The sequence below is a fragment of the Octopus sinensis genome, linkage group LG5 (genome assembly GCF_006345805.1).
Source record: "Octopus sinensis linkage group LG5, ASM634580v1, whole genome shotgun sequence".
In the NCBI taxonomy this organism is placed as follows: Eukaryota; Metazoa; Mollusca; class Cephalopoda; order Octopoda; family Octopodidae; genus Octopus; species Octopus sinensis.
In genome coordinates, this window is record NC_043001.1 from 80,884,592 (window position 1) to 80,910,556 (window position 25,965).

The 25,965-nt window shown below is 35.7% G+C and overlaps 1 protein-coding gene across 6 annotated transcripts in view; it reads left to right on the forward strand.

Moving 5' to 3' along the window:
- The window catches only part of LOC115212037 (plexin-A1), a 695,010-nt gene that overhangs the window by 144,990 nt on the left and 524,055 nt on the right, over positions 1-25,965 (forward strand). For all 6 annotated transcript variants that reach the window (XM_036502774.1, XM_036502773.1, XM_036502772.1 and 3 more), the window contains one exon: positions 14,542-14,727. In XM_036502774.1, the coding sequence (XP_036358667.1) occupies positions 14,542-14,727 (186 nt within the window). The remainder of the gene's footprint in view (positions 1-14,541; positions 14,728-25,965) is intronic.

Genomic DNA, 25,965 nt, shown 5'->3' on the forward strand with positions numbered 1-25,965 from the left:
TCTACTGTTAAAAATAAATTGGTTCACTTTCTCTCAGTTTCTAAAGTCATCATTTGTGAGTGCATGTTGTGTCTCATTGTCTTGGTATCAACATGATAGTTGTAAAGGAGTGTCACTGTCACACAAGAATGCTGTTCATTTCCAATTTTCTGCAAAAGGGGACATATTAACTTGTTTGGAAACTGGTGAGGATTGGCCACAAGAAAGGTATCTAGTTGTAGCTCTCATGAAAGCATGCCAAAGTGGACATTAAAATGATGATCATGATATTGTTCATTTTAATGTCCATTTTCCCATGCTTGTATAGGTTATGTATGTATGTATGAATGTATGTATATGTTCATGTGTGTGTGCATATCGATATATGTATATGTCTGTGTAGTAAGAAGTTTGGTTCCGGGTTCAGTCCCACTGCATGGCACCTTGGGAAAGTGTCTCCTACTATAGCCTTGGGCATCATATATATATATGTGTGTGTGTGTGTCTGTGTGTCAGTGTTTGTCTCCCACCCCCATGCCATTGCTTGACAGCCAATGCTGGTGTGCTTTTGTGTCCATAACTTAGCAATTTGGCAAAAGAGACCAATAGCATAAGTACAAGGCTTATATACACACTCACATAGCTAAATAAAATCATATGTCTCTGCATACAGGTATGTCCTCTGTATCTCTCTTCCTAATCTTGTTGGCTCATGGGTACTGGTGCCATGTGAAAAGCACCCAGTACACTTTGTCAAGTGGTTGGCATTAGGAATGGCATCAAGCTGTAGAACCCATGCCAAAACAGACATGGAACCCATGCAGCTCATCAGCTGACCAGCTCCTATCAAACTACTCATCTCATGCCAGCATGGAAAATGAATGTTAAATGATGGTGATGGTGATGCTATATATGAGAGATAGAGACAGCTTTTTATCATAAAAGTTAGAAAGGTATACAAATAAATTTTTCAATTAGTGATCTATATCAAGAATATTTGAAAAAAAAAAGTTGAAAATTGAGGTAACAAACATCGTAAACATTGTTTTAAAAAAGATAAAATCTAAAACAAACAATGTCATTAAAAATTGTGCTTCGAAATACTCCATTTAGGCACCGAACAAAGCACTGCTTTAAATTATTTAATAGTTTGCACTTCAAAGCAATCCATAATGTTCTGTGTTTGTTCACCATTTATGTTATGTTTATATTCAATTACGTTTTATATTCACAGTTTATGATTTTATTTGGTTATATTTTCTTTATGTTCACTGTTATGTTTATATACATCAACATACACCTGTGTTTTGATGTGTATGTATGTGTATGCACACACACAATTTGAGTACCAAATGTGTGGTTGTGTTGTTTGTTTGTAGGTATTTCACTGCTTTTGTTAATATTTTAGCATATGAATACAGTGTCACACTATATAAACATACATACACTTCATTCATATTGTTAGAAGGATCATCATCATCATTACCAACACCATCATCATCATCATCATCATCATCATCATCATCATCATCACCACTAGCATTTATTTTTTGGTTTCAAAACTTTCTCATATCATTATTTCTGTAGCTGTTATCTCTTGAATAAAAATTAAGTGAAAACTGTAATGTTTGATATATATGTTAAAAGTAAACCCCAACTCACAATAAACAATGTGCCCACCCCATCACAGAAAAATGCAACAAAACATAGTAATGATGTACTAATTGATACTGCATGTGTGCTCTTCCATAAAGCCCAATAAAACAGCTTCAATGAAGTCACAAGAATTGCTTGAAATAGCAGCTAAATTCACCTCAAAGCACACTACCTGTTATGAAAACAGGAAAGACACTGAAAACAAAATCTTTGGTTCACACCAGGGATTCTCAACCGTTTTTTAACCTATGGACCCCTGTAATTAATATTCTATTCTGGTGGACCCCCATAGCCATTCGAAGTTTAAAAACTAGTTTAGAAAGAAACCTAGCTGCTTTGTGCAATACATCTAAAGGAAAATTTTTTCAGGCGCCCTCAAAATACTGTCATGGATCCCCAATTTACTATTTTGTTACGTGGACCCTAGTTGAGAACCACTGTGTTAAAGAAAGAAACCTAGCTGTTTCTTGTAATACATACCAATACATACATATAAAGCAAAATTTTTTTCAGGAGCCCTTAAAATACTATTATGAATCCCCAATTTACTATATTGTTTCGTGGATCCAAAAAAATCGTATATGGACCCTCAGCGGTTATATAGACTCCAGTTGAGAACCACTGGTTTACCCTATTATGTGTGAGTGAGGGGGAAAGATTTAGTTGCAGGTGGAATCTTTTTAACTCATTAGCATTCAGATTACCTTGTCAAATGTAATGCTTATTTATTCACATTTGTTTTGCATTAATCATACATTAATTCATAGCTTTCAGATTTCAGTGATGTGGTTGCTTATTTTTAGAATGACATAGTAAAATTAGGTGTGAGAGACTTAATCTGGTCAGTTTGAACATGAAACTGGTGGAATATTTGTACCGGATATACTCGGCTTGAGTGCTAAAGGGTTATGTTTTGGTTGAATAAAGCTAATGAAGGCTTAAGCAACAGCTAATTCTATTACTACAACTACTACTGGTGCTGGTGCTACTGCTACATCTACTACTACTACTACTACTACTACCTCCACCACCACCACCATCATCACTACTACTATTACTACTACTACCACCACCACCACCACCATCACTACTACTACTACTACGACCATCACTGCTACTCACTACTACTACTACTGCTGCTACTATTATACCCTGATAATCTTCATTTGTGGCTTGAAAACATGATTATGTCAGAAAAAATATAACAAAGGAAACAAAGCAAGAATGACTATGGTAGAAAATATGGTTGGTTCTAAGTTAGCTTGAATATAAAATCATTTGGAGTATCGTAACTGACTTGGGACTTGAACGTATTTTGTATTATTTATTTATTTCTCTTTTGCAAACATTTTATTTTTCTATTTACCATTCCTGGAGAAGGATGGATGGATGGATGGATCAAAGTTTAAACTTTTCATGAAAACTGTTTGATTATTTATTTCTTGTGAAATATTCAATAAACTTATCCTTTGTGTTGTACTTGAAGGGTTTATTTGAACGAAATGATCCCACTCCTCTTTTTTCCATTTCTAGTACTTATTTTGTTGTTTTGTTTTGCTACAATAAGTTACAGGGACATAAACAAGCCAACACCAGTTGACAAGCGGTGTTTGCAGATTAAAACACACACACACACAGATAGATGTTAATCCTGGAGTTCACTCTTTTAAGCTCAACAGCAGATACAGGCTATCAGATATGCCTTTAATTTGAAGATTGATATTTTTCAAATCATGTTTTAGAAGATCCATAAATATTCATTGCATTTATGTAATTATTTCCAATGAGAATGGAGTGAGCAAGTTGTTTTATTAAGTAAATTTACAATTGTTTCATCAACATCCAAACTCATATTATTACAGTTAAAAGTTGACTCATTAGAATCATATATAAAATATAATTCTATACATACACATGTATGTATCTGTCTATTATATCCATTCACAAGGTGTTGATTGACCCAAGATTATTGTAGATGACACTTACTCAAGGTGCTGTGCAATGAGACTGAACCCAAGGCCTTACAGATAGGAAGCAAGCTGCTTAATCACACAAGCCTTGCTTGCACAAATGGTGACAAACTTTTTAATCCCCTCCAATCATTTTTAACTTCAAATGAGATATATGAATAGCTTTATATTAGCTTGAATATTTTTTGTATTTCTATCCAACTGGTGATGATCCATGTCTCGTGCAACACACTTCTCTAAAAGGGGTTGCCTATACTTAGATTGGACCCTTCAAAGTGATACCCCAGCCCTGCTGCAGTTCAATGGCTGAAGTTAGTTGGAGAATAAAAGAATTTGATGGAAGCCTTCTGTAATTTGATGGCCAGTGAATTATCTTCAATGATGAATTCAGTTAGCCCTTTTAGTACCAATACACCTGAGAATGCCCTTTGTTATATGATGCAGATTTCATTGTTTAAAGTGGTCTGACACTTTAGCATTCAGATTATTCTGCCACATGTATTCTTCACTGTCAAAGACAACAGATGAGCACTCTGCAATTTCTTGAACACTCTGCACAAATGATTTGTTTATTGTGATCAAATGTTTGTACTGCACATAAAGCTAATGCCTTTCATCAAATTGACATTGCCTGAACAGGTGCACAATATGTCAGATGTCAAAGTGATCACAGAGCATGAGATAAAGTGTTTTGTTTAGAACACAATTAATTGCTTGGTCTGAGAATTGGAACCACGATTTTGTAGTTGTGCGGGCAACACCCCAACCACTAAGTCACATACCCCCTACCAAATGTCATGCCTATTTATTTACATTGTTTTGAACTAATAATGTATGATTTCATAGCTTCGAGATTTCAAAGATGTGATTGTTTATTTTTAGAATGACATTGTAGTGTGGGTGTGGGAAACAGAATCTTGAGCCACTTTAAATGCTAAAAGACTAAATTAAAACCTTCAGTCAAAATTTCATGTTAATTTATGTTCAAACATAAATACCAGCAGTGAAATTCAAAAGTGCAACAACTGTACACAGAATAAAACAGGAAAAAGACAGAAAAGTATATAGGTACAGTTGTGGCTCTATGATAAGAAGCTTGCTTCCCAACCTCAAGTTCTTGGTTCAGTCCCACTTTGTGGCACCTTGGGCAAGTGTCTTCTTCCATATCCACAAGCTGACCAAAGCCTTGTGAGTGGATTTGGTTGAGGGCAACTGAAAGAACCTGTTTTGTATGTATATATGTATGTGTGTATTTGTCTTTGTGTTTGTCCTCCATCATTACTTGGAAACCCTGTAACATAGCAGTTTGACTAAGGAGACTGATAGGATAAGTACTAAGCTTAAGAAATAAGTCCTGGGGTTAATTTGTTCAACTAAAACCCATCAAAGTGGTACTTTAACATGGCTACAGTCAAATGACTGAAACAAGTAAGATAATAAAAGTAAAAGAGCCATAAAAAGGAATGAGTACATAGGTACATTAGGAATAATGTTGGCGAAACAGAAATTTTGAAGGGTGCAGTTGCCTGACAGTTAATAACCAACACATGTATAAAGATAATGGTAAATCTTGAATTATAAAGGTAGATCATAAATTGTAATGATAGATCCCCAGTGTTTATTTTATCTCATTGAGAACTAGGTTAATGTGAGATGGCTGTGATGGGATTACAATAAAACAGCTTAATTAGTAGTTACTGTCTACACCTTGAGTTTATCTGGATGATTGGAAATGGTCTTATTTCTTCTTTGACACAGAATGTGTGTGTGTGTGTGTCCTTTTATCGGCCACCATAAAAAATACTAAGACTAAAATAATCTATACAAACATTTTCTCCTCAGTCACAAACAATCTATATGTATACATTCACCCACCACCCATATATAACTTGTAGATATGGCATGCATACTGTACACCACTCATGACTGTTCTCTCATGCACATACACAAATACACACACTCACATAGAAGTAGAGAAATGAAGGTTACACACACCACAAATGCTGGTGACATACAGCTCATGCACATGCACACACAAATGCAGGTAACATGCACTCTATGCCACACATGCATACACACATAAATGCAGGTAACATTCTCTCTATGCTACAAATACACAATACACACACTCATTCACACACGCAAACACATATTCACACAAACACACACACTCATACATAAATGTAGGTGACAACACTCCATGCAAACATACATACATGCACACACACACACACACACCATTCACCCCCACTAACATAAGAGAGCACACAGTAAAGACCGGACATGAACACAAGGTAAATATCTTTCTGGATATCCGGGATTAGGTGGTAGGTCAACACAAGATACTTCCCCACACGCACATCTCTTTACGGCTCAAAGTTACTCTCCTTATTTCAACTGTCACTGAAGGCAGTGAGCAGGAAGAATTATTACTATGCCAGACAATTTGTTTAGTGGCGTTTCTTCTGGCGTTATGCCTTTATTTCCAATTCAACATAGGTCAACTTTGCCTTTTATCCTTTTGAGATCGATAAGATAAGTACAAGTAGAGCACTGGAGTTGATGCAATCATCTTACCCCCTGCTCCAGAATTGCGGACCTTGTGCCTACAATTAAAAAGAATATTTCTTCTTTAACTATTTATATTTCTTGCATATATGTGATGATACTAGTAGCAGCAGCAGTAGTGGTGGTGGTGGTGTATGTGTTGCTTTATTATCCAATGCACACACTTTTGTAGAGCTTGCAGACCTTGGTCTTTCCCTCCATATATAAATATGTGTGTGTGTATGTGTAATGTATAGGAAAGGGGCACATGTAGTTAGAAGCTTGCTTCTCAACCATGTGGTCTTGGCTTCTGTCCCCACTGCACAGTACCAAAAAAAGTGTCTTTTTCTATAGTGCTGAGCTGACCAAAAGTTTGTGCATGAATTTGGGTGAGTACCAGGTTTAGAAAATAAAATAAGTATTCGTAGCGATTTGTTTGACTAAACCCTATAAGACACTGCTCTAGCATGGCTGCAATCCAATGACTGAAGCAAAAGAAGCACACACACACACAAAATCAGGATTCGAGTGAATCAGGCACTTAAATGGTAAGGCACCAAGTTGGATCAAAATAGAGTAATACATATGTAGGTACCAAAGTACCTACATATGCATTTCTATACAGCAAGGGTCTTAGAATCATGGAGGTGCATTTCCTGTTGGCTTTTGAATGTTTTTGGATGTTGTGGTTCATGTATTCACCTGATGAAAACAGTATTTTTTTTCTAATGATGCAATGTCTCCATTAATTAATTAAAAAGTCATTAGAAACAGCTGTAGTGAATTGACACATTATCCATCTGTTAATATATATATATATATATATATATATATATGAGAGTGCATAGCTTAGTAGTTAAAGTGTTGCAGTCATAAGCATGAGAGTGGTGTTTCAGTTCCTTGACCAGGTGGCGTGTTGTGTTCTTGAGCAAAACACTTTATTTCACATTGCCCTGCTGTTATTTCAACTCCTGACGTGTGATACACCGTGCACCTGTTCAAGCGATATCGATTTGATGAAGAGAGTGAGCTGACGCACAGCACATACATTTGATCATAATAAACAAATCATTTATGCAGGTTTCATACGTCGTTTTCAACTGGAGAGTCTATAACACACACACACACACACACACACACACACACACATATATATATATATATATATATATATATATATATATATATATATATATATATATATTCTCTGCCTTAAAGATTTTTTTGGGTCAAAGAAATTGACCCTGGAATTTATTATTTGTAAGCTTAGTACTTATTCTATTAGTCACTTTTGCTGAACTGCCATGTAAACACACCAACATTGGTTGTCAGGTGATGGTGGGAGAACAAACACAAACACAAAGACACACACACACATAAATATAGATACAGATATATGAAATAAGTATATATGTCCCACCCATGCAAGCATAGAAGGCAGGTGTTAAACGATGATGATGGTGGTTTATATTATTTGTTTTTCTGAGATATAAATGCACTCACCAACCCTCCATATATATGTATATATATATATATATGTATATATATATATATAATATATATATATATATATATATAATATATATATGTATATATAATATATATATGTATATAATATATATATGTATATATGTATATATATATGTATATATATATATATATATATATATATATATATATATCATGTACACACACACCACACACACACATCCATGCACTTAGACACACATAGTATTGAATACTGTATATAGTTGATGTGTGTGTTGGTGTGCAAACTTCAAAATTTTTGTTTCTGCTTATATAATTAATTCAAATAGTTGACACACAAACACACAGCCGCCTACCATCACCCACATGCTTTTTTATTACACACCTACATATAGCAAAGAGTAGGACAGCTGAAAGAGTGAGGAAGCCAGGGAAGGAGATTCATTCAGTAAATTATTTAGGTCAGGGAATGACCTTAAATCTAATCAGTGAGCATTCTCTACATTCTCATTCTTGTCCTGACTCAGGAGGTCACGTACATGTTTTGTATAAATACAGTTGTATATATGTGTGTGTATATATATATACTTATCATCATCATCACCACCATCATTTAACGGCTGTTGCCCATACTGGGATGGGTTGGACCCTATCTATCTATATATGTAAAGCATAATATATTATACATTTATGTATATTGCTATAATTGTCTTTTAAAAAAATAAATAAATAGACATAAAATATGTCTAAAAGTTGAATACCACCTCTTGATCCCCTCCATTTTCTTGTTGCTCTCTCTCTCTCTCTCTCTCTCTCTCTCTCTCTCTATATATATATATATATATATATATATATATATATATATATATATATATGTATGTATGTATGAGGGAGAGATGCTGTGATCAATAGGTAGATATACATGTGTGTGTATGAATATACACACATATACACACTGTTGAATATAAATATATATATGGCGGTGCCCCAGCATGGCCACAGCTCATGAGCTGAAACTGGAATCAATCAATCAATCAATCAATCATATATATAAATGTATATATTTCGATAGTTAACATGCTATTTAATATATATATATATATATATATACGAAGGAGTGCTGAAAAGTTCCTGTTTTGGATTTTAAAAAAATACAGGGGGATCAGTTAATTATGGTTTTAATCAACCTGTTCCTCTCTCTGATTCAGTCACTTATTGCAGCTGTTCTCCAGTTTTTCTAAGCCCTGTAAAAAAACTTAGAAGGTTGGGCCTCCAGCTAGGCCTTTTGCGATACCTTTAAACTCATAACATCAGTTGACATAAATTTACATGCACTATGTACTTGCTTTGAATCAGATGAAAATATATACACCCCTATCTGCTGCAGTTTTGTACCTGTTTATGTACTAGTTTATATATATATATCCGCTGTCACTCGCAGAATCAATAATAGGGGTCACCGTGCAAATTTCAAGGAATCTGATAGGTTTGTTACACTATTCTTCATGTAAGTATTTCCAACTCTGTTCGAGACTTAATCACCATAATAGTATAAAAGCAGCAGTTTTGGCAGTTACACCGCTATTTTGACTATGACTTCCTATCAAATTCATACACATTCAGCGAATTCTTCTGGTCCTTCATAGAATTTACAGTTGCCTCCAGCTTCACCAGTTTCATTGAATTTACGGTCCTCACAGTGATGAAAGTTTACATAAATAAACAGTGCATGCTATGAAGCGGTTGACAGATATATGCTGAACCATTGTCGTGCACTAATTACTGATCTCAGCCAAGATAATTACTGTCAGTGCAACCTAGTTACCTAATAAAAAAAATCCATTGTCATGAGGTTAAAACCAGGAACTTTTCAGCACCCCTTGTATATAAATACTTTTTATTAAGAAGAATATAGTGTTGACAGTGACTTTGAAGTTTTGATTTGCATATGAAAGCTAAATAGGCTAAAACTTCGTCTTGTTCAAAAATTGTGTGTGTATATGTGTGGTTAGATACACATATAGATACAAATGTAGATATCTAGATATGAGAGACGAGAGAGAGAGAGAGAGAGATGTATGTGTGTCTTCATACACAAAGATTGTTACATTCATGAAATATATATGTATACTAATTTATAAGTAGCCTAATAAGTACTTTCATACACACATATACATACTTAAGTGTTGTCATATCTAGCTAGCCTACCTACCTTATATTTAAGTATGTTTGTCTATACATTTTCAGTGACACATTCCATCCATACACATATACACAACAATTTCTGCACAGTTAATTCCTGTAAAAGAACCTTGATTCTTGGTTAGAAACTAGGTCTTTCTCTTTTGGTAAGAGATAAAACCAGAGCTACATGCATAAGTACAGAAGTGGTAGTATTTCATCATGGCAGGTGTAATACCCTGACAACTGCAATGATAATTATCTCTTCTGAAGTCATTCATTTCTGTTATTCTGTGAGACCATGTCTAGTCATAGGGGAATATTACTTTATTTAGAAAAAAGGTAAGGGTAGGTGACAAGGAAGAGCATTTGGTTGTAGCAAAGCTGCTCCAATAAATCTGTCTGACCCATGCAAGCATGGAAATGTAGATGTTAAAATGATGAATGATGACTTTATTGTTACAGAATTATTGATGCTAAGCTAGGTTTATCCATCCTTTTGACTGCATTTCTAGCAACCCTCGTCATGAGGCAACATGCTGTTATAGTGACAGGCAGTCCGGTCATGTAACTTGTTGTACTGGATTACCTTATCAGTTGTGCTCAAAGCCATGTGACCTACATATATACATATGCATGTATGCATGCACTAATAATCACTAGTGCACTTGGTTTACATATCTAAATAATAAAGTGAAAATATGAAAAGCTAGGATGTTCAAGTAAAGAAAGAAAAAATGCAAATACAGTCTATTATAAATGGAACAGGAAAAATATGCAATACTTCCCAATAATAGGCACAAAGACGGTTGTGCAGTTAAGAAGTTCATTTTCTAACCCTGTGGTTTTGATTTCATTCCTGCTGCATGACATTTTGGGCAAGGGTCTTCTACTGTATCCTCAGATTGGCCAATGCTTTATGAGTGAATTTAGTAGGTGGAAACTGTGTGAACCCTGTTGTGTGTGTGTGTTTGCTTCCTCTATCCACCACTTGACAACTAGTTTTGGTTTGTTTACATCCCTGTAATGTTATGGTTTGGCAAGAGAGACTTATAGACTAAGCACCAGACTATTAAAAGGAAAAAGACAAACAAAATTTGACCAATTTGTTTCACTAAAACCCATCAAAGCAGTGCTCTGGCATGGCTGCAATCTAATGACTGAAACAAGTAAAAGTTAATAAAATGGTAAAAAAAGAAATGAACATGAAAGAACTATCATTGTTGTTGGCCAAATTCCAATAACAGAGCTCTTGTTTCTTTATTTGAAGCCCGCTCTCTCCTTTTGGGAAGAATTCTTATGAATAAAAATTATGTGAAGACATACATACATATTATGTAAAAGCATGTATGCATACATACGTAGATGCATGATGCATGCATACATATGAAGGTGCACACACTGCTACATATATTTATGTACATACAGATACACACATAGACACTTGTAGCACACCACCATCACTATTTTCCATCGTATTTTTGATTAGTGAAATAATTTTCCACTAAAGTCCCTTGCTCATGTTCTATTACATATCATAAAATACAATGGAACTCCTTCCCAGGTTATATAGATTCATAAGGCTGAATTCTTGTTTTCTGTAGTATATATTTATTCCTCACTGGATAGGACGTTAGTCTGTCACAGGAATACTCATTTTTGGCAGCTAAGTGGACTGGAGCAGTGTGAAATGAAGTATTTTGCCTAAGGACATAATGCATTGCCTGGTCCAGAAATTGAAACAACAATCTTATGAGCCCAACAACCTAACCTAACCACTAAGCCATTCAGTATTTATCATAAGATGAGCTCATTTCTTACCCCCATCTCTCTCTCTTTCTCTCTCTCTCATTTACATATACTTTTTTTCATACAAGTACTTAGTGACCCTGTCAGTGCAGGTGCCACTTAAAAAGCACCCAGTCCACACTGTAAAGTGGTTTGTGTTTGGAAGAGCATCCTGCTGTAAAAATCTTCCCAAAACTGATCTCACTTGTGCATGGGCCACGTAAAAAGCACTACTCACCCTGCCTGTGCTTGTGCCATGAAATAAGCACTGAGTCCCCTCTGCTGAGTGGTTGGTGTTAGGAAGGGCATCCGACTGGAAGAATCTTGTGAAAACAGTCACAGAAGTTTGGTGCAGGCTTCGGCCTGGCTAGCTCTTGTTAAACCATCCCACCCATGCTAGCATGGAAGACGGACATTAAACAATGATGATGATGATGAAACCTCTTATGCCACATGATGCCATGCCTTTCTCCCATTACAACATGCTTGTTCAGCTGCACACAACACTGTCCCTCTTTATCTCCAAAATATTGGTCAAATTTGTAGTCTAACAGCTTAACCACTCAGCCATTTCATTTCTTTAAGTTTGGTTACTAAATCTACTAATAAACACTGAAAACTGATCCATTAAAAAGTGTCTACTTCTTTAGTAGATCGATAAAAAAGCATCTGCTTGTTTTTGATACAGACCTGCCTCAATCAGACTACCCATGTTTCTATGATATGAAGTTTGATTTAAAGTGATTTAAACTTAAAATCTTCCATCAAAAGTTCATGTTAATGTATACCCCAAACACCTGCTTAATAATGACATTGTTATTTTACTAATTTCTTCATTATTTTCATTGAAATAATGGCAGCGTCTTTCAAGAGGAAAATGAAAATAAAAGGGTTAATTCTAGTTCCTTAAACTACAAATTAAGATGGCTAAAGATTGATCCATAAGAATGAATCTGGACCCATTTAATTAACATTGCCAGTGGTGAGATTTGAACCAGTGAAACTAGCTTAACCTTTAGTGATCTACAAGGATGAATCTGAACCCTTCTAAATAGCCAGCACACTGTCAGTGGTGAGATTTGAATCAGTGACTCTTCTATCAGATGATAAGCTTATATTGTCTGAACACTGCCATGTATCTTTAGTGACTCTGGTTCCATTAATGATTTACTTTTATAACTAGCTTAACCTTTAGCGTGCTGCTTTATAACATCACATTACGCAGATGACAATCACCTCCGCCAACAACAATGATGTCATTGTTTCCTTCTCTATACTGCTGCAGTAGCTACAGTAGTGATGAATGCTTCAAATTTCATTTAGTCAATGACCCAGGTTAGTGACAGTGCTATAACATAATAAAACAATACTGTGACCACAGTTACCTGCGGCATAGTAAAGGTCAAAATTTGAAGACCTGGTGAACTGTTCACCTTTAGTGTTTATGTTCACTTTAAATCGGTTGTATTTATGAGAAATAAATTACTAGATATTTCTATTAAAGTGTCTGTCAGCAGAAAAGACTGTCATCAGTATAATAATATACTATATTGATTGGTGAGATACTAAAATGCTAACCCACCCCTTTCACAAGCTCAAAAGTCCTTAGGATTGGTAATTAATTCCACTCTCTAATAGCACTCCAGACTTGGCTATGTGGGTTGCTTCCTAACCACATGGTTTTGGGTTCAGTCCCAGTGTGTATCTCCTCAGGCAAGTGTCTTTTACTATGGCTTTTTGACCAACTAAACACTTATGAGTGAGATTTGGTTAATAGAAACTGGATGAAGCCTTGTGTGTGTATGTATGTATGTATGTATGTTTATGGTGTGTATGTGCTTGTATGGTATGTGTGTGTATGCATATGAAGGGCATCCAGCTATAGAAAATTTACCTAAATAAGCTCCTACTGACTTACGCGAGCACAGAAAAGAGGATGTTAAAATGATCATTTTCATCATCACCACCACCATCAGCATCATCATTTAATGTACATTCTCTATGCTGGTATGAGTTAGATAGTTTGACAGTAGCTGACCAGCTGAAGAACTGCCTGGCTCCATTTGCCTGTTTTGGCATGGTTTCTATGGCTGGATGCCCTTCCTAATTCCAACCGCTCTACAGAATGTACTGGGTACTTTTTTTGTGGCACAGGCACTTTTACATGGTACCAGCACATACACTATTATGTGACACTTGAACCGGCGCTTTTTTATGGCACTGACATGGACCCTTTTACCTGGTGCCAACACCCACAAGCCTGCAAAATTAGGATCTCTCAGCTGAGAGACAGATGTAGAGGACATGTCCATATGCATTGACAATCTTCATATATTTATATCTGTAATAATATTCTTTGGTAGTTTTATACAAGTTTCTACTGCACCATCTAATGCACTGGCATGTCCCTGAGGTTTGAGCAGCATTGTGTTATTTTTGTGGAATTTGGGTGACTGTAGACTCCTCTGGTCGGGGTGCTGCATCAGTTTTTGTTATGGGGGTCTAGTTTCTTGTTATATTAGTGTATGTGTTTTTATTTTATTATAATTATTATTTATACTGTTTTCCAAGCATCACCCAGAGATCTCAAATAAGAGCAAGTTGGATGTTTTACTGTGGGAGTTATTTAGGATTAACAACGATAAATTATTGAAGGAGACCAGATGCTAAGAGCTAAGATTGTTAAATTTGTAATATTTCATTCTGGGTTCAAATTTTGACAAAATTGACTTTGCCTTTCATATTTTCGGGGTCGATAAAGAAACATACCACTTGAGTACTAGGGTCGATGTAACTGACTACCCGCCTCCTCCAATTTCATGTCTTCTTCCAAAAGTAGAAAGAATTATTATTATTATTGTTGTTGCTGTTTTAATTATTACAATAAAATAATTCATGAATCTTGATATTTCTTCTTTAAAATCTCTTGCAGAAACTCCAAATTGATGACAATTATTGTGGAACTTTAGATATCAACACACCAATAGCTGGGACTGTACCAGTGGAGGTTCCCTTTACACAGGATTTCCCTTCGATTATAGCTTCTGCTGTAGCTGTATCGATAACTTATGATTACACTGTGGCTTTCATTGGAACTACCGTTGGCACCGTCATCAAAGTAAGAACACATTTTCTCTATCTTCCTTTTTTTTATATCTATATGTGTATAAAAATGGAAAAGCATAAATTTCACATCGTTCATACTTCATATTCAACAGCTGTTTCATTAAGGTAGACATCAATATTACATATGTAATTATGTTTTTGTGACACATAAAATAAATCTTTAATTTGGTTTGTGCGCCTGTTCTCACTTGTGGTTGTAAATGTTGAATAATGACAGAAAGAGTACAATAATGAATACAAGTGACTAAAACAGGGTTCCTCAGAAGGTTCTCTGGAGTAACATTACTCAACATGGTACATAACTTAGGGATCAGTGAGTTTCTCCAGGTTGAGCCACTAGTCCTCTACATTGAGAGGCTACAGCACTGGTACTAAGGACATGTGATGAGAATATTGCAGGAAAGAATCGCAAGACACATTCTTCAAGATGAACCAACCAGAAGACTTAATGGTGGACCAAAAGCGAGATGGCTGAATAATATCCATATTCTCAATTGGTCATGGCTCGGAAACCAATCAGAAAGTTTAATGATGGATGCTTCTGATAGGACCCTATGTGGAAGGTGCCTGGGATCTTTGCCCCAACTACCCCAAGGATACATACATATCAGCCAGTCCCATTTGGATTTTCTGTGTTCTAAAACTGTATTGAAGTTTTACAATCTGATATCCATTGAACTCTCCATTAGCATGGATTTATCTTTTGATGGTTACTCATCAATTCTTTCTCTCTTTCAATCTCTCTCCTTGTATATATATATATATATATATATACAATAAGATATTATAATGATAAATTAGTATATTATTATATATTAAATACATTATGATATTGGTGGCTATAGCAATTAGAAACCAAAAAGGTAAAATAAATAAGGGGGCAAAACATCGCCTGCAATTGCTAGAAATTGGAACTAAAAAATATAACTCGAATAGCCACACAAAATCACCAACCTCATGAGATGTTCAAGGACTGTGAGTGGCAGGCCACATCTTTCTCCAGTGAGATAAAACTCACAGAATGAAGTAGTTTAACAAAGCCATATATATATATATATATGTGTGTATGTGTGTGTGTATATGGCTTCATTTTTTCCTATATCTTAAATTTAGTATATGTATAATTTTAAGTGACAGTCATATACATTAGTATATGTAAATTAAAATGGAGTGTTATATGTATTTAATTTTGAGTTGCTGTTGAACTAGTAAGGGATCCTCTATGTGGTCAACCAGCCTACTAGAAATAGCTACTAAATTTCTTTGAATTACAATTCTTTCTTAAAAAGTATGTCAAACACATGAGACAATATCTAAAAAATGCTATTTCTGAAAGAAAATTTGAGATGGGCATGGCTTCTGAACACCTTTTAGCAGAGGTCTGGTGTCTGTTGGAAGAAGACAGAATCTGGGGCTAAACAAAAATAACAACAAACATTCCTTCATTCTTTTTCCTGCTCTCTTTTTGTGATGAGTTGTAACGTTCCTGGTGCAATAAATGGTGATACTGTTAACTCACTCTTACATATATTTGATGCTCAAATAACTGGAACTCTAAAGTGACTAATACTGAGGAAAAAAAACAAAAAAAGAAAATCTGTTGTTGATTAGAGTCAAGAGAATTCTTGCTAATTTGTGTTAATTAATTGCCATTAAAAGAAAGTTTCTACTCTATCTAAAATGGATCGTTGCTTCTCAAAGTACTGTGCAATATTTTATTTTACTGCATTTACAGTATTTTATTACGTTAATAAAACTTGCTCTTTACTTAAATTATATTTTCCTTTTTCTCTCATTTCTACTACATTCAGAATATTAATGGTATTAACTGATGTATATAGAGAGTTTTAATGAGTTTTGTAAGGACCTATGATAATTTAAGATGTGATGGCCAGATATACGGAATATTCAGTTGTTCAGGTACAGGCATGGCTGTGTGGTTAAGCTCGCTCTCCAACTGTGAGTTTTCAGGTTCAGTCCCATTACACAGCCTCTTGGGCAAGTATCTTCTACTATAGTCCTGGGTTGTGGGCAAATTTTATTGACAGAAACTGTATAAAAGGCTGTCATGTATGTGTGTGTGTAGCTTAGGGATTAGAGTATTTGGCTTATAATCAATAGGTCATGAGTTCAATTCCCAGCAATATGTTGTGTCCTTGAGCAAGACATTTTACTTCATGTTGCTCCAGTCCACTTATCTGGCAAAAATGAGTAGTAACCCTATTTCAGAGGGCCAGCTTGGTCACATTCTGTATCATGCCTAATCTCCTTGTGAACTACATTAAGGGTACACATGTTTGTGGAGTGCTTAGTTACTTTCATGTTAATTTCACGAGCAGGCTGTTACGTTGATCAGATGAACTGGAACCCTCAATGTCATAAGTGATGAAAACCCATATATATATGTCTATATATATATATATATGTAATATATATATACTATATATATATAATATATATATATATGACATATATATATATATATATATATAGACTATATATATATATATATAATAGACATATATATATAATATATATATAGACATATATATATATATACTATATATATATATATATATATCTATATATATATATAGACATATATATATATATATATATATATAGACATATATATATATAGATATATATATATAGACATATATATATATATATAGATATATATATATATATATTATACATATATATATATAGACATATATATAGACAAGGCATAAATAATGGTTATTACATATTTCTTTGTTGTAGTAGATTTGATTTTCAGCTGTTTCCAGTAGTCATTATAGGTTCATTAATGAGTGATTTACTCAAGTCCCATTGATCAGTTGAGAAAAATTGAACAACCTAGAGAATTAATGGTGTTATCATCATTTTCACACACACTCATATGTGGCGTGTCTTTGTGTTGCGCTCCCCACCACAACCACCACTATTTGACATCTAGGTCTTTCACTATAGCCCCTGTGCCACACAGTACAACTGAACCTGAGACCTTGTGCTTGGGAAGCAAACTTCTTACCGCACTGCCTCACCAATGCCTTGTTATAGAAATGAATAAGATTTGTATCACTTTTGTGTTTGAATCAGCTTTTGTGCTCATGTAATGTATGTGCGTGAAGCTGCTTGAAATACGATTTTGCACGCTAGATAAAGATCTTCAAACAAAATACTTGATGCCCATGGTTTCAATAGCCAATTCTTCTTTTCCATGCAAAAAGGAACACCTGGAACACCTGTTCTTTTTTCTTAAAAGTTCCACTAACCTTATCTCGTCAATGACACCAAATGGAAATTGCAAATGTTAGAATGGGCGAAGGGAATAAAGAAGGGAGGGAGCAGGAAAACAAAAGTCTGGGGGTTGAGTGGTATAACCTGGGTGAACCAAAGAGTTCAACAGAAGTGTTTTTATTCATTTATCTATTATGTTTTCTAAATTACTTGAAGATTTGAAGATACAGCAAGCATTAAGGTTATGTTTATGTGGTGTTGTACTAAAACACTATGTGATGAACAAGGTCATGTTGATGGTAGTGTTAGTGGTTGTAGTGAGTGTAATGATGATAGTGAAATGGGGGAGGTGGGAAAAGACGGTGTTGATTAGGGGCTTTGGTGGATTTTTTTTAAATATGAGATTTACTCTAATTTACTTGAAACCTATATTCCCCCCCACACACACACACACTAGACATAACACCTATAATCATCACCACCATCGTCACCATGATCACCATCATCATCACCACCATTGTCACCATGATCATCATCACCACCATTGTCACCTTGATCATCACCACCATTGTCACCATGATCATCATCTTCATCACCATCATCACCACCACCACCACCATTATCACCATCACCACCACCATCATTACCACCACCATCATCAACACCACTATTATCACCATCACAACCATCCACCACCATCATCACCACCACCACCATCATCATTATCATTACCACTATCACCACCATCACAACCATCCACCACCACCATCCATCAGCATCACCACCACCACCACCATCATCATTGTCATGATTGTCTCAAAAAGAATGTGGGAAATAAAAGTAAGAACAAAAAAGACTGTTATTTTGGGAAGATAGAAAAAATGTTTTTGTTGCTTTGTTTTTTTTCTGCTTTTGAGAAATGGTGATTTCTCTCTCTCTCTCTCTCTCCCTCCTGTAGTTGTCATGTGTATCATTATTATCGTAGTCTTTGGCACCATTACTTTACCATTTTTATCTACACCATCAGTTATTGCTGTAGTCATTGTTGGCGTCATTTGTATTGGCCCGTCACCATTTTTAACCATTACTTATTATTATTATTATTATTATTATTATTATTATTATTATTATTATTATTATTATTATTATTAGTGTCATCCTTACTAACGATGATTGGTACCACCTTCATTCCTATCTATCGTAACTGTTATGACCAGTCACCATCACTCTCCCCATCACCATTACCATTTCCACCACCATCACTATCATCACTATCTACACCACCGTTCTCATCATTATTACCACCACCCTCATCACCATTGCCACCATCATCATCATTGCCACCACCACCATCACTGTCATCATCGCCACCATCATCAACACCATCATTATCACCATCATCACCATAATGAAAGATATTGCTATAATGATTGTCTTCACCCTCATAGTCCTTGTCTTCATCACTGCCATACCAAACATTTCTGACAGCCATCTTGGAATAGTTATTGCTGTGTCCTGTCTCTGTTCTGTTTTGCAGTGCCCATTTATAGTTTAGCTGCTGTCAACTTCCTTCTTACTACCAACCCTGATATCCCCAAACTCCTTGCCATCCTTTTCCACTCAGGTCATCATTTTTTTTTTTCCAAGACTGCAGGTGTCTGGAAACTGTTTCTTCTCTGTCTGTCTGTCTGTCTGTCTCTCACTCTCTATTTGTAAGACTTTCTTTTTTTGTCTCTGCCTTCCTCTCTTTCTCGCCCCCCCCCGTCCTATAACTAGGTGCGTGTTAACATTGCTTATATACATACTATGAATATTTGTGCGTATGTCTGTCTACATGTGTGTATGAATGAATATTCTTTACTTACTATCTGACTACAAATCTTGTAAATTGTATTTTCTTTTCCACACTTGTATATTTTTGTTTATTCACTTCCTTTCTTACTTTTTTTTCTGTCTTAACCTTTGACTTGGTAGCTATAGCTGTAATGACCTGAATGGTTTAAGAAACAAAATGTTTCTCTTAAATAAAAACTTGAGCTAGATTGGGTTTATAATCTAGTTCTCATATTATAGGATTTCATTGTCTATGCTCAAATATATGTATGTTTGTGTGTCATTATATATATATATACACACACGATCTACTTTTATGAAATAAAGACATCAAATTGAGAATTTTAGCTGGTCCATCCTATTTCTTATCTTCCTTTTTCATTTGATGGATGGGTCTCTTTACTCTTGCCAGTTACAAAGTGACTTCACTAATACTGATACAATAAAAAACAAAAATAAACAGGTATTGGTATGGCTGTATGGTTGAGAGACGAGAAGAGAAAAGCTAGCGCCCCAATCATGAGGTCGTGGGCTCAGTCTTACTGTTTGGTACCTTGAGCAAATGTTTTCTACTATAGCCCTGGGTTGACCAAAATCTTGTCAGTGACTATAGTAGATGGGAACTGAAAGAAGCCTGTTGTGTGTGTGTGTGTGTGTGTGTGTACATATATATATCTGAAATATGTAAAGGTTACTTAACTTACCCTTTTCACATTGTTAGAAGCTCTCCTTCATTATTTGCTCTCCCTGCTTCTCAGGTATTTTAACACCTAGTGTTTTGAGAGAGTAATCTTCACCACACCAAACTGCAGCCTACTGGGAAATACATATATATGTGGTCAATAATGTGTATGTGTGTGTGATGAGCTTCTTTCAGTTTGGGGCTGAACCAAGTGAGATTGAACTAAAGACAACATGGTTGGGAAGCAAACTTCTTATCCACACAACCATGGTTCTTTATTAATCCATACAGATGCGAGGCAAAAATTAACCTTGGCTGAATCTGAACTTAGAACCTAAAGATATGCAGCTAAACACTGCAAGGCATTTTTGTCCCATGTAGCAATAATAGATTTCTTGTATTGTTTGTGAATGATTTATTTTATTTTTGCAATCTGTTTAAGACAGGTTTGTCTTTGTTATCTTCAAGGGTAGCTAGGCATTCTTGATTCATTGAGAGGTGATGAATCATGGGTGTGGGGTTGGACAGACCAAGGAAACTGAAATTGAGATAAAGCTTGTCCTCTTTCTTTCATTCTCTCTCTCTCTCTCTCTCTCTCTCTCTCTCTCTGTGACACGGATGACACAATGACAATTACAACAGAACAACAGTAGCAGCAGCAGCAATAACAACACCAGGCATTCTTCCTTTTATTTTCTTTTAAAACTTTATTATTGTTATGTACAAGATACTTCAATCTCAATTTCATTGTTCATAGCTTGGGTCTAAACCACCCAGACGCATGCACACATACACACACTCATACATAGCCAACATTGTTTAGCTATATGGTGGTGGTGGTGGTGGTTGCGGTGGCTGGAGGTAAACATGTTATCAACAACCAATGAGGGTAATGGTGGCAGTAATAAAATCAGCCTTAGTAGCAGTGGTCGTGGTGTTAATAGCTATGGTGGTGGTGATGATGGTAGTGACTAAGATTACCATAGTAGGAAAGGAGCAAGACAGTGGAGGCAAGGGTAGTGGTAGTGTGGGGAGGATGGTAAATGCTCAGGTTTGCTTTAGAAATGGGTCCAAAACTAACTGAGAAAGACACACACACACACACACACACACACAAGCAAAGACAGATCCTACGATGCCCCGCCAACGGCTCCACATCCATGCACATGCATGAACCCTAACCCTTACCTCCCTTCTCTTGCTACATGCATACAAAAAAATAGCTGTGAGAGGCAATATTAGGTGTTAAGGTATTTGCTTAGGCTTCATTTAGAGAAAGAAACACAGAGCAGAATCAGTTTCTGGTAAAACAGCCTTGGGTCTTCTTGCTGCTGCTGCTCCAACAATAATAATGATATTAATATGCTAAATAATAATGATAATAATAATAATAATAATAATAATAATGATAATAATAATAATAATAATAATGATAATAATAATGATAATAATGATGATGATGAATGATGATAATAATGCCTGCAATGATGTTAATGATAATAATAGGTGTGGCAACAACGATAGAAATAATGCCAATAGTGATAATGATGATACTAGAAATAATAATAATATTACTACTGCTACTATTACTATTACCACTAATAATAATAATAATAATGATATATGATGATGATGATGATGATGATGATAATGGTATGTGTGTGGTGAAATGAGAGGAATTTAGAGAGGGAGAACAAAGAAAGAAAAAGAGAAAGAAGTTGATTGTCTTACTCAAAATCAGATATGTGTTTATAGCCAGAATTGAGTTTTGTGTTGTCACTTCTGTATTTATTATTATGTCTTCTGGCTCAGCTTTCCTCCAAGTATTTCCACCCAGTTTTCTTTTTTTTTGGGGGGGGGGTTCTTTTCTTCAGTCCTACCCAACTAACTTCTTTTGGGTTAGGGGTGAGTGGATGTGAATCAGTGAGAAATGTTCTAGTTTGCTGGTGGTCACTTTCGTGAAAGGTAACCCAGTACCACTTTAACATGTGATATGTGGCACATTGTGCGCCTGCACAGGTATGCAGTGTTCCACACTTCGGGTGCCAAAGTGATTGCAGAGCAATGTGGCCATGTGTATATGGATATGTGCATATGTACATATATGTATGTATGTATGTATGTATGTATGTATATATATATATATTTATATATATATATATATATATATATATATATATATATATACATATATACAAGTAATGAGAGAGAGTCCACATGTGGTCACTCTAACGCTAGATATAGATCCATGGAGGGAATCCACCACTAAAGAATTGTTCTCAAGAATTAGTTCAACGCGCCAAGAATGTAAGTGAGCAGGACAAATGAAAAGTAAAGAATAAAAAATAGATTAACTCTATACAATTGTTTCACCGTTAATAGATTGTGTAATTTTACTTACATAATCATTTTCAGATCTTCAGTAGAGTATATCAAAAATATAATATAATTTGCTGAGTCGAACGCCAACATTAGAGTGACCACATGTGGACTCTCTCTCATTACTTGTATTAATAATTTTTACTGTATCCCAGTTTTTATACGCTAGGCCACTTGGTGTTTTAAATTGATGTTATTAATTAATATTCAATTTTTTCACCCTTATTGTGATTTTAATTATATATATATATACACATATACAGCAGGCTTCCACACAGTTTCCATTGACCAAATTCACTTACAGGGCATTGGTCAGCCCAGGGTTGTAGTAGAAAACATTTGCAAGGTACTGCTCAGTGGAACTGACCCCCAAAACTCGTAGTTGCAAAGCAAGCTTCTTTACCACACAGCCATATCTGCATCTGACATTCATTCTCTCTCTCTCTCTCTTTCTCTCTCTCACTCTCTCTCTCTCCTCTCTCTCTCTCTTCTCTCTCTCTCCTCTCTCTCCTCTCTCTCTCTCTCTCTCTCTCTCTCTCTCTCTCTCTCTCTCACACACACACACACACACACACACACACACACACCACACACACACACACACACACACACACACACACACACACAGGGTCTTGTCCAATTTTATTTTCAGTCCTGTCTCTCTCACTGCATCTCAGTCCTTAATCAAATTAGCTTAATACTTGCTCTTGTTTCATTTTGGTGATTATGATGACAATCATGATGATGTCCTATCTTTTCAATTATGTCATCAGTTATCCTCTTATCTCTGTTATTATTATTATCATTATCATTATTTTCATTAATCATTGTGAGATATTAGATGAGAAAAAGAAAAAAAACAAAAGTTTATTTCCTTATTCTAGTCTGTGGCGTTTTTGTTCAATATTGTTATTATTATCCTTGTTGTTGTTGCTATTTTTGTTGTCATTACAATTAGTGAGACAGTGACAAATTGTTCAAACAACTTATCCATTGTGATGAATGAGGATAGAGAATAAAATTACATTACATGGGTTGGGAGTAGGGGTGCATAACAACACTAGGTACTGCTGGTGATTGGTGTTTAAAGAAGGGATCTGGTCTCATATACTTTCATAGTATCTAAACCCACCTCCCTGCTTTTATAGGATTTGAAAAGATTAAAGTTGATCAAAATTGGACTAAGCCTTTTTTGCATTAGTATTTAGTTTCATCCCTCTTGGTTACTCGACATAATCCCTCTATAGTAATATATTACAGGATTGAGTTTAACTGATTATACTAATTCCTTCATAAATCTGTCTGTCTGTCCGTCCATCCATATATATATATATATATATATAGTGTGTGTGTGTATACATAAATAGATCAAAAATGGAAGATGGACAAGCAAAGCAATTGGTGTTACTCAAGGATATTGACTTCATAATAAAGAGTTTAAATTAAGCATAGAACAGTTGTGGTAGATATGGCTGTGTGGTAAAAAGCTTGCTTCCCAACCACATGGTTCTAGGTTCAGTCCAATTGTGTGGCACTTTGAGCAAGTATCTTCTACTATAGCCACAGGCCAACCAAAGCCTTGTGAGTGGATTTGGTAGATGGAAACGGAAAGAAGCCTGCCATATATCTACATCTCTCTCTCTCTCTCTCTATATATATATATATATATATATATATGTATGTGTGTGTGTGTGTGTGTGTGTGTGTGTGTGTGTGTGTGTGTGTGTGTGTGTGTGTGTGTGTGTGTGTGTGCTTGTCCCTCAACTGCCACTTTACAACCGGTGATGGTTTATTTATATCCCTGTAACTTAGCAGCCTGGCAAAGAGCCCAATAGAATAAGTACCAGGTTTACAAACAAGTACTGGGGTTGATGTGTTTGACAAAAAGATTCTTCAAGGCAGTGCCCCAGCATGGTGGCAGTCTAATGACTGAAACATGTAAAAGATAAAAGATGTGTGTGTGTGTGTGTGTGTGATTCTTTTGGGTAACAGTGGATCTTGAAGCAGTAAAGCTATAAATAATAGTATGTAAATATCTGGTTAAAAAGCTTTTTGGAGAGGAAAAAAATGCTGCTTGTGGGACATGAATCCGCATCTCTTGCAAACATGAGAGGCATTCTACCATTGAACCAAAAACAAGCCTTTGAATGTCTAATTTCTCTATCATTCTTATCTGTAAGAATTGTATACTGTTGATGTCATGAGAATTTAAAACTTCAAGATAAGGTAAAATAATTCTTTTTTTTTTTTTTTTTTTGTAACTGTGAATTTCGAAGTAGAAAAGCTGTAAATAATAGCATGTGAATATTTCATTTGGTACTCATGCCAGTGGCCCATAAAAGGCACCATTCAAGCACTGGGCCTCATGGGGGGCTATGTGACTGATGCCAGTGTCAGGTAACTGGCACCCATGCCAGTGGCACATAAAAAGCACCATTCAAGCGTTGAGCCTTATGGAGGCAATGTGACCAATGCCAGTGTCACATAACTGGCACTCATGCTGGTAGCATGTAAAAGCACCCATTACACTGTTGGAGGGGCTGGCATTAGGAAGAGCATTCAGCTGTAGAAACCATGCCAAATCAGATTAGAGTCTGGTGCAGCCCCTCAGCTTACCAGCCCTGGTCAAACCATTCAACCCATGCCGTGGACAACAAATGCTGATGATGATATATATATGTATGTGTGTATAGGGGAGAATTCACACACAAAAAAAAACAAAAGATGAAGACGGGTGGTGTACACAACAAACAGATGTATTAGTTTAACGCTCAGGAAGTGAAAACGTCTTTAACATTTCGAGCCTACGCTCTTCCACAGAAAGGAACACAGAAAGAAACAAGGAGAGAAAATAAAGAATGTGTAGTGGCTAGTGATCTATCATGGCGAATGCTGGACAGAGGGGTCACACAGGAGAGCTAGGAAGAAGGGGAGATAATAATGTAATGGTGATCCCAAAATGAAGGTGCGCGTGTGTGTGTATAAGAGAGGATGTATGTGCTTGTGGAAGAGGGCTGGTGACCTTGACGTGTGTGTGTGTATATGTATGTACATATAGCTATGTGGTTAAGAGGTTTGCTTCTCATTCAT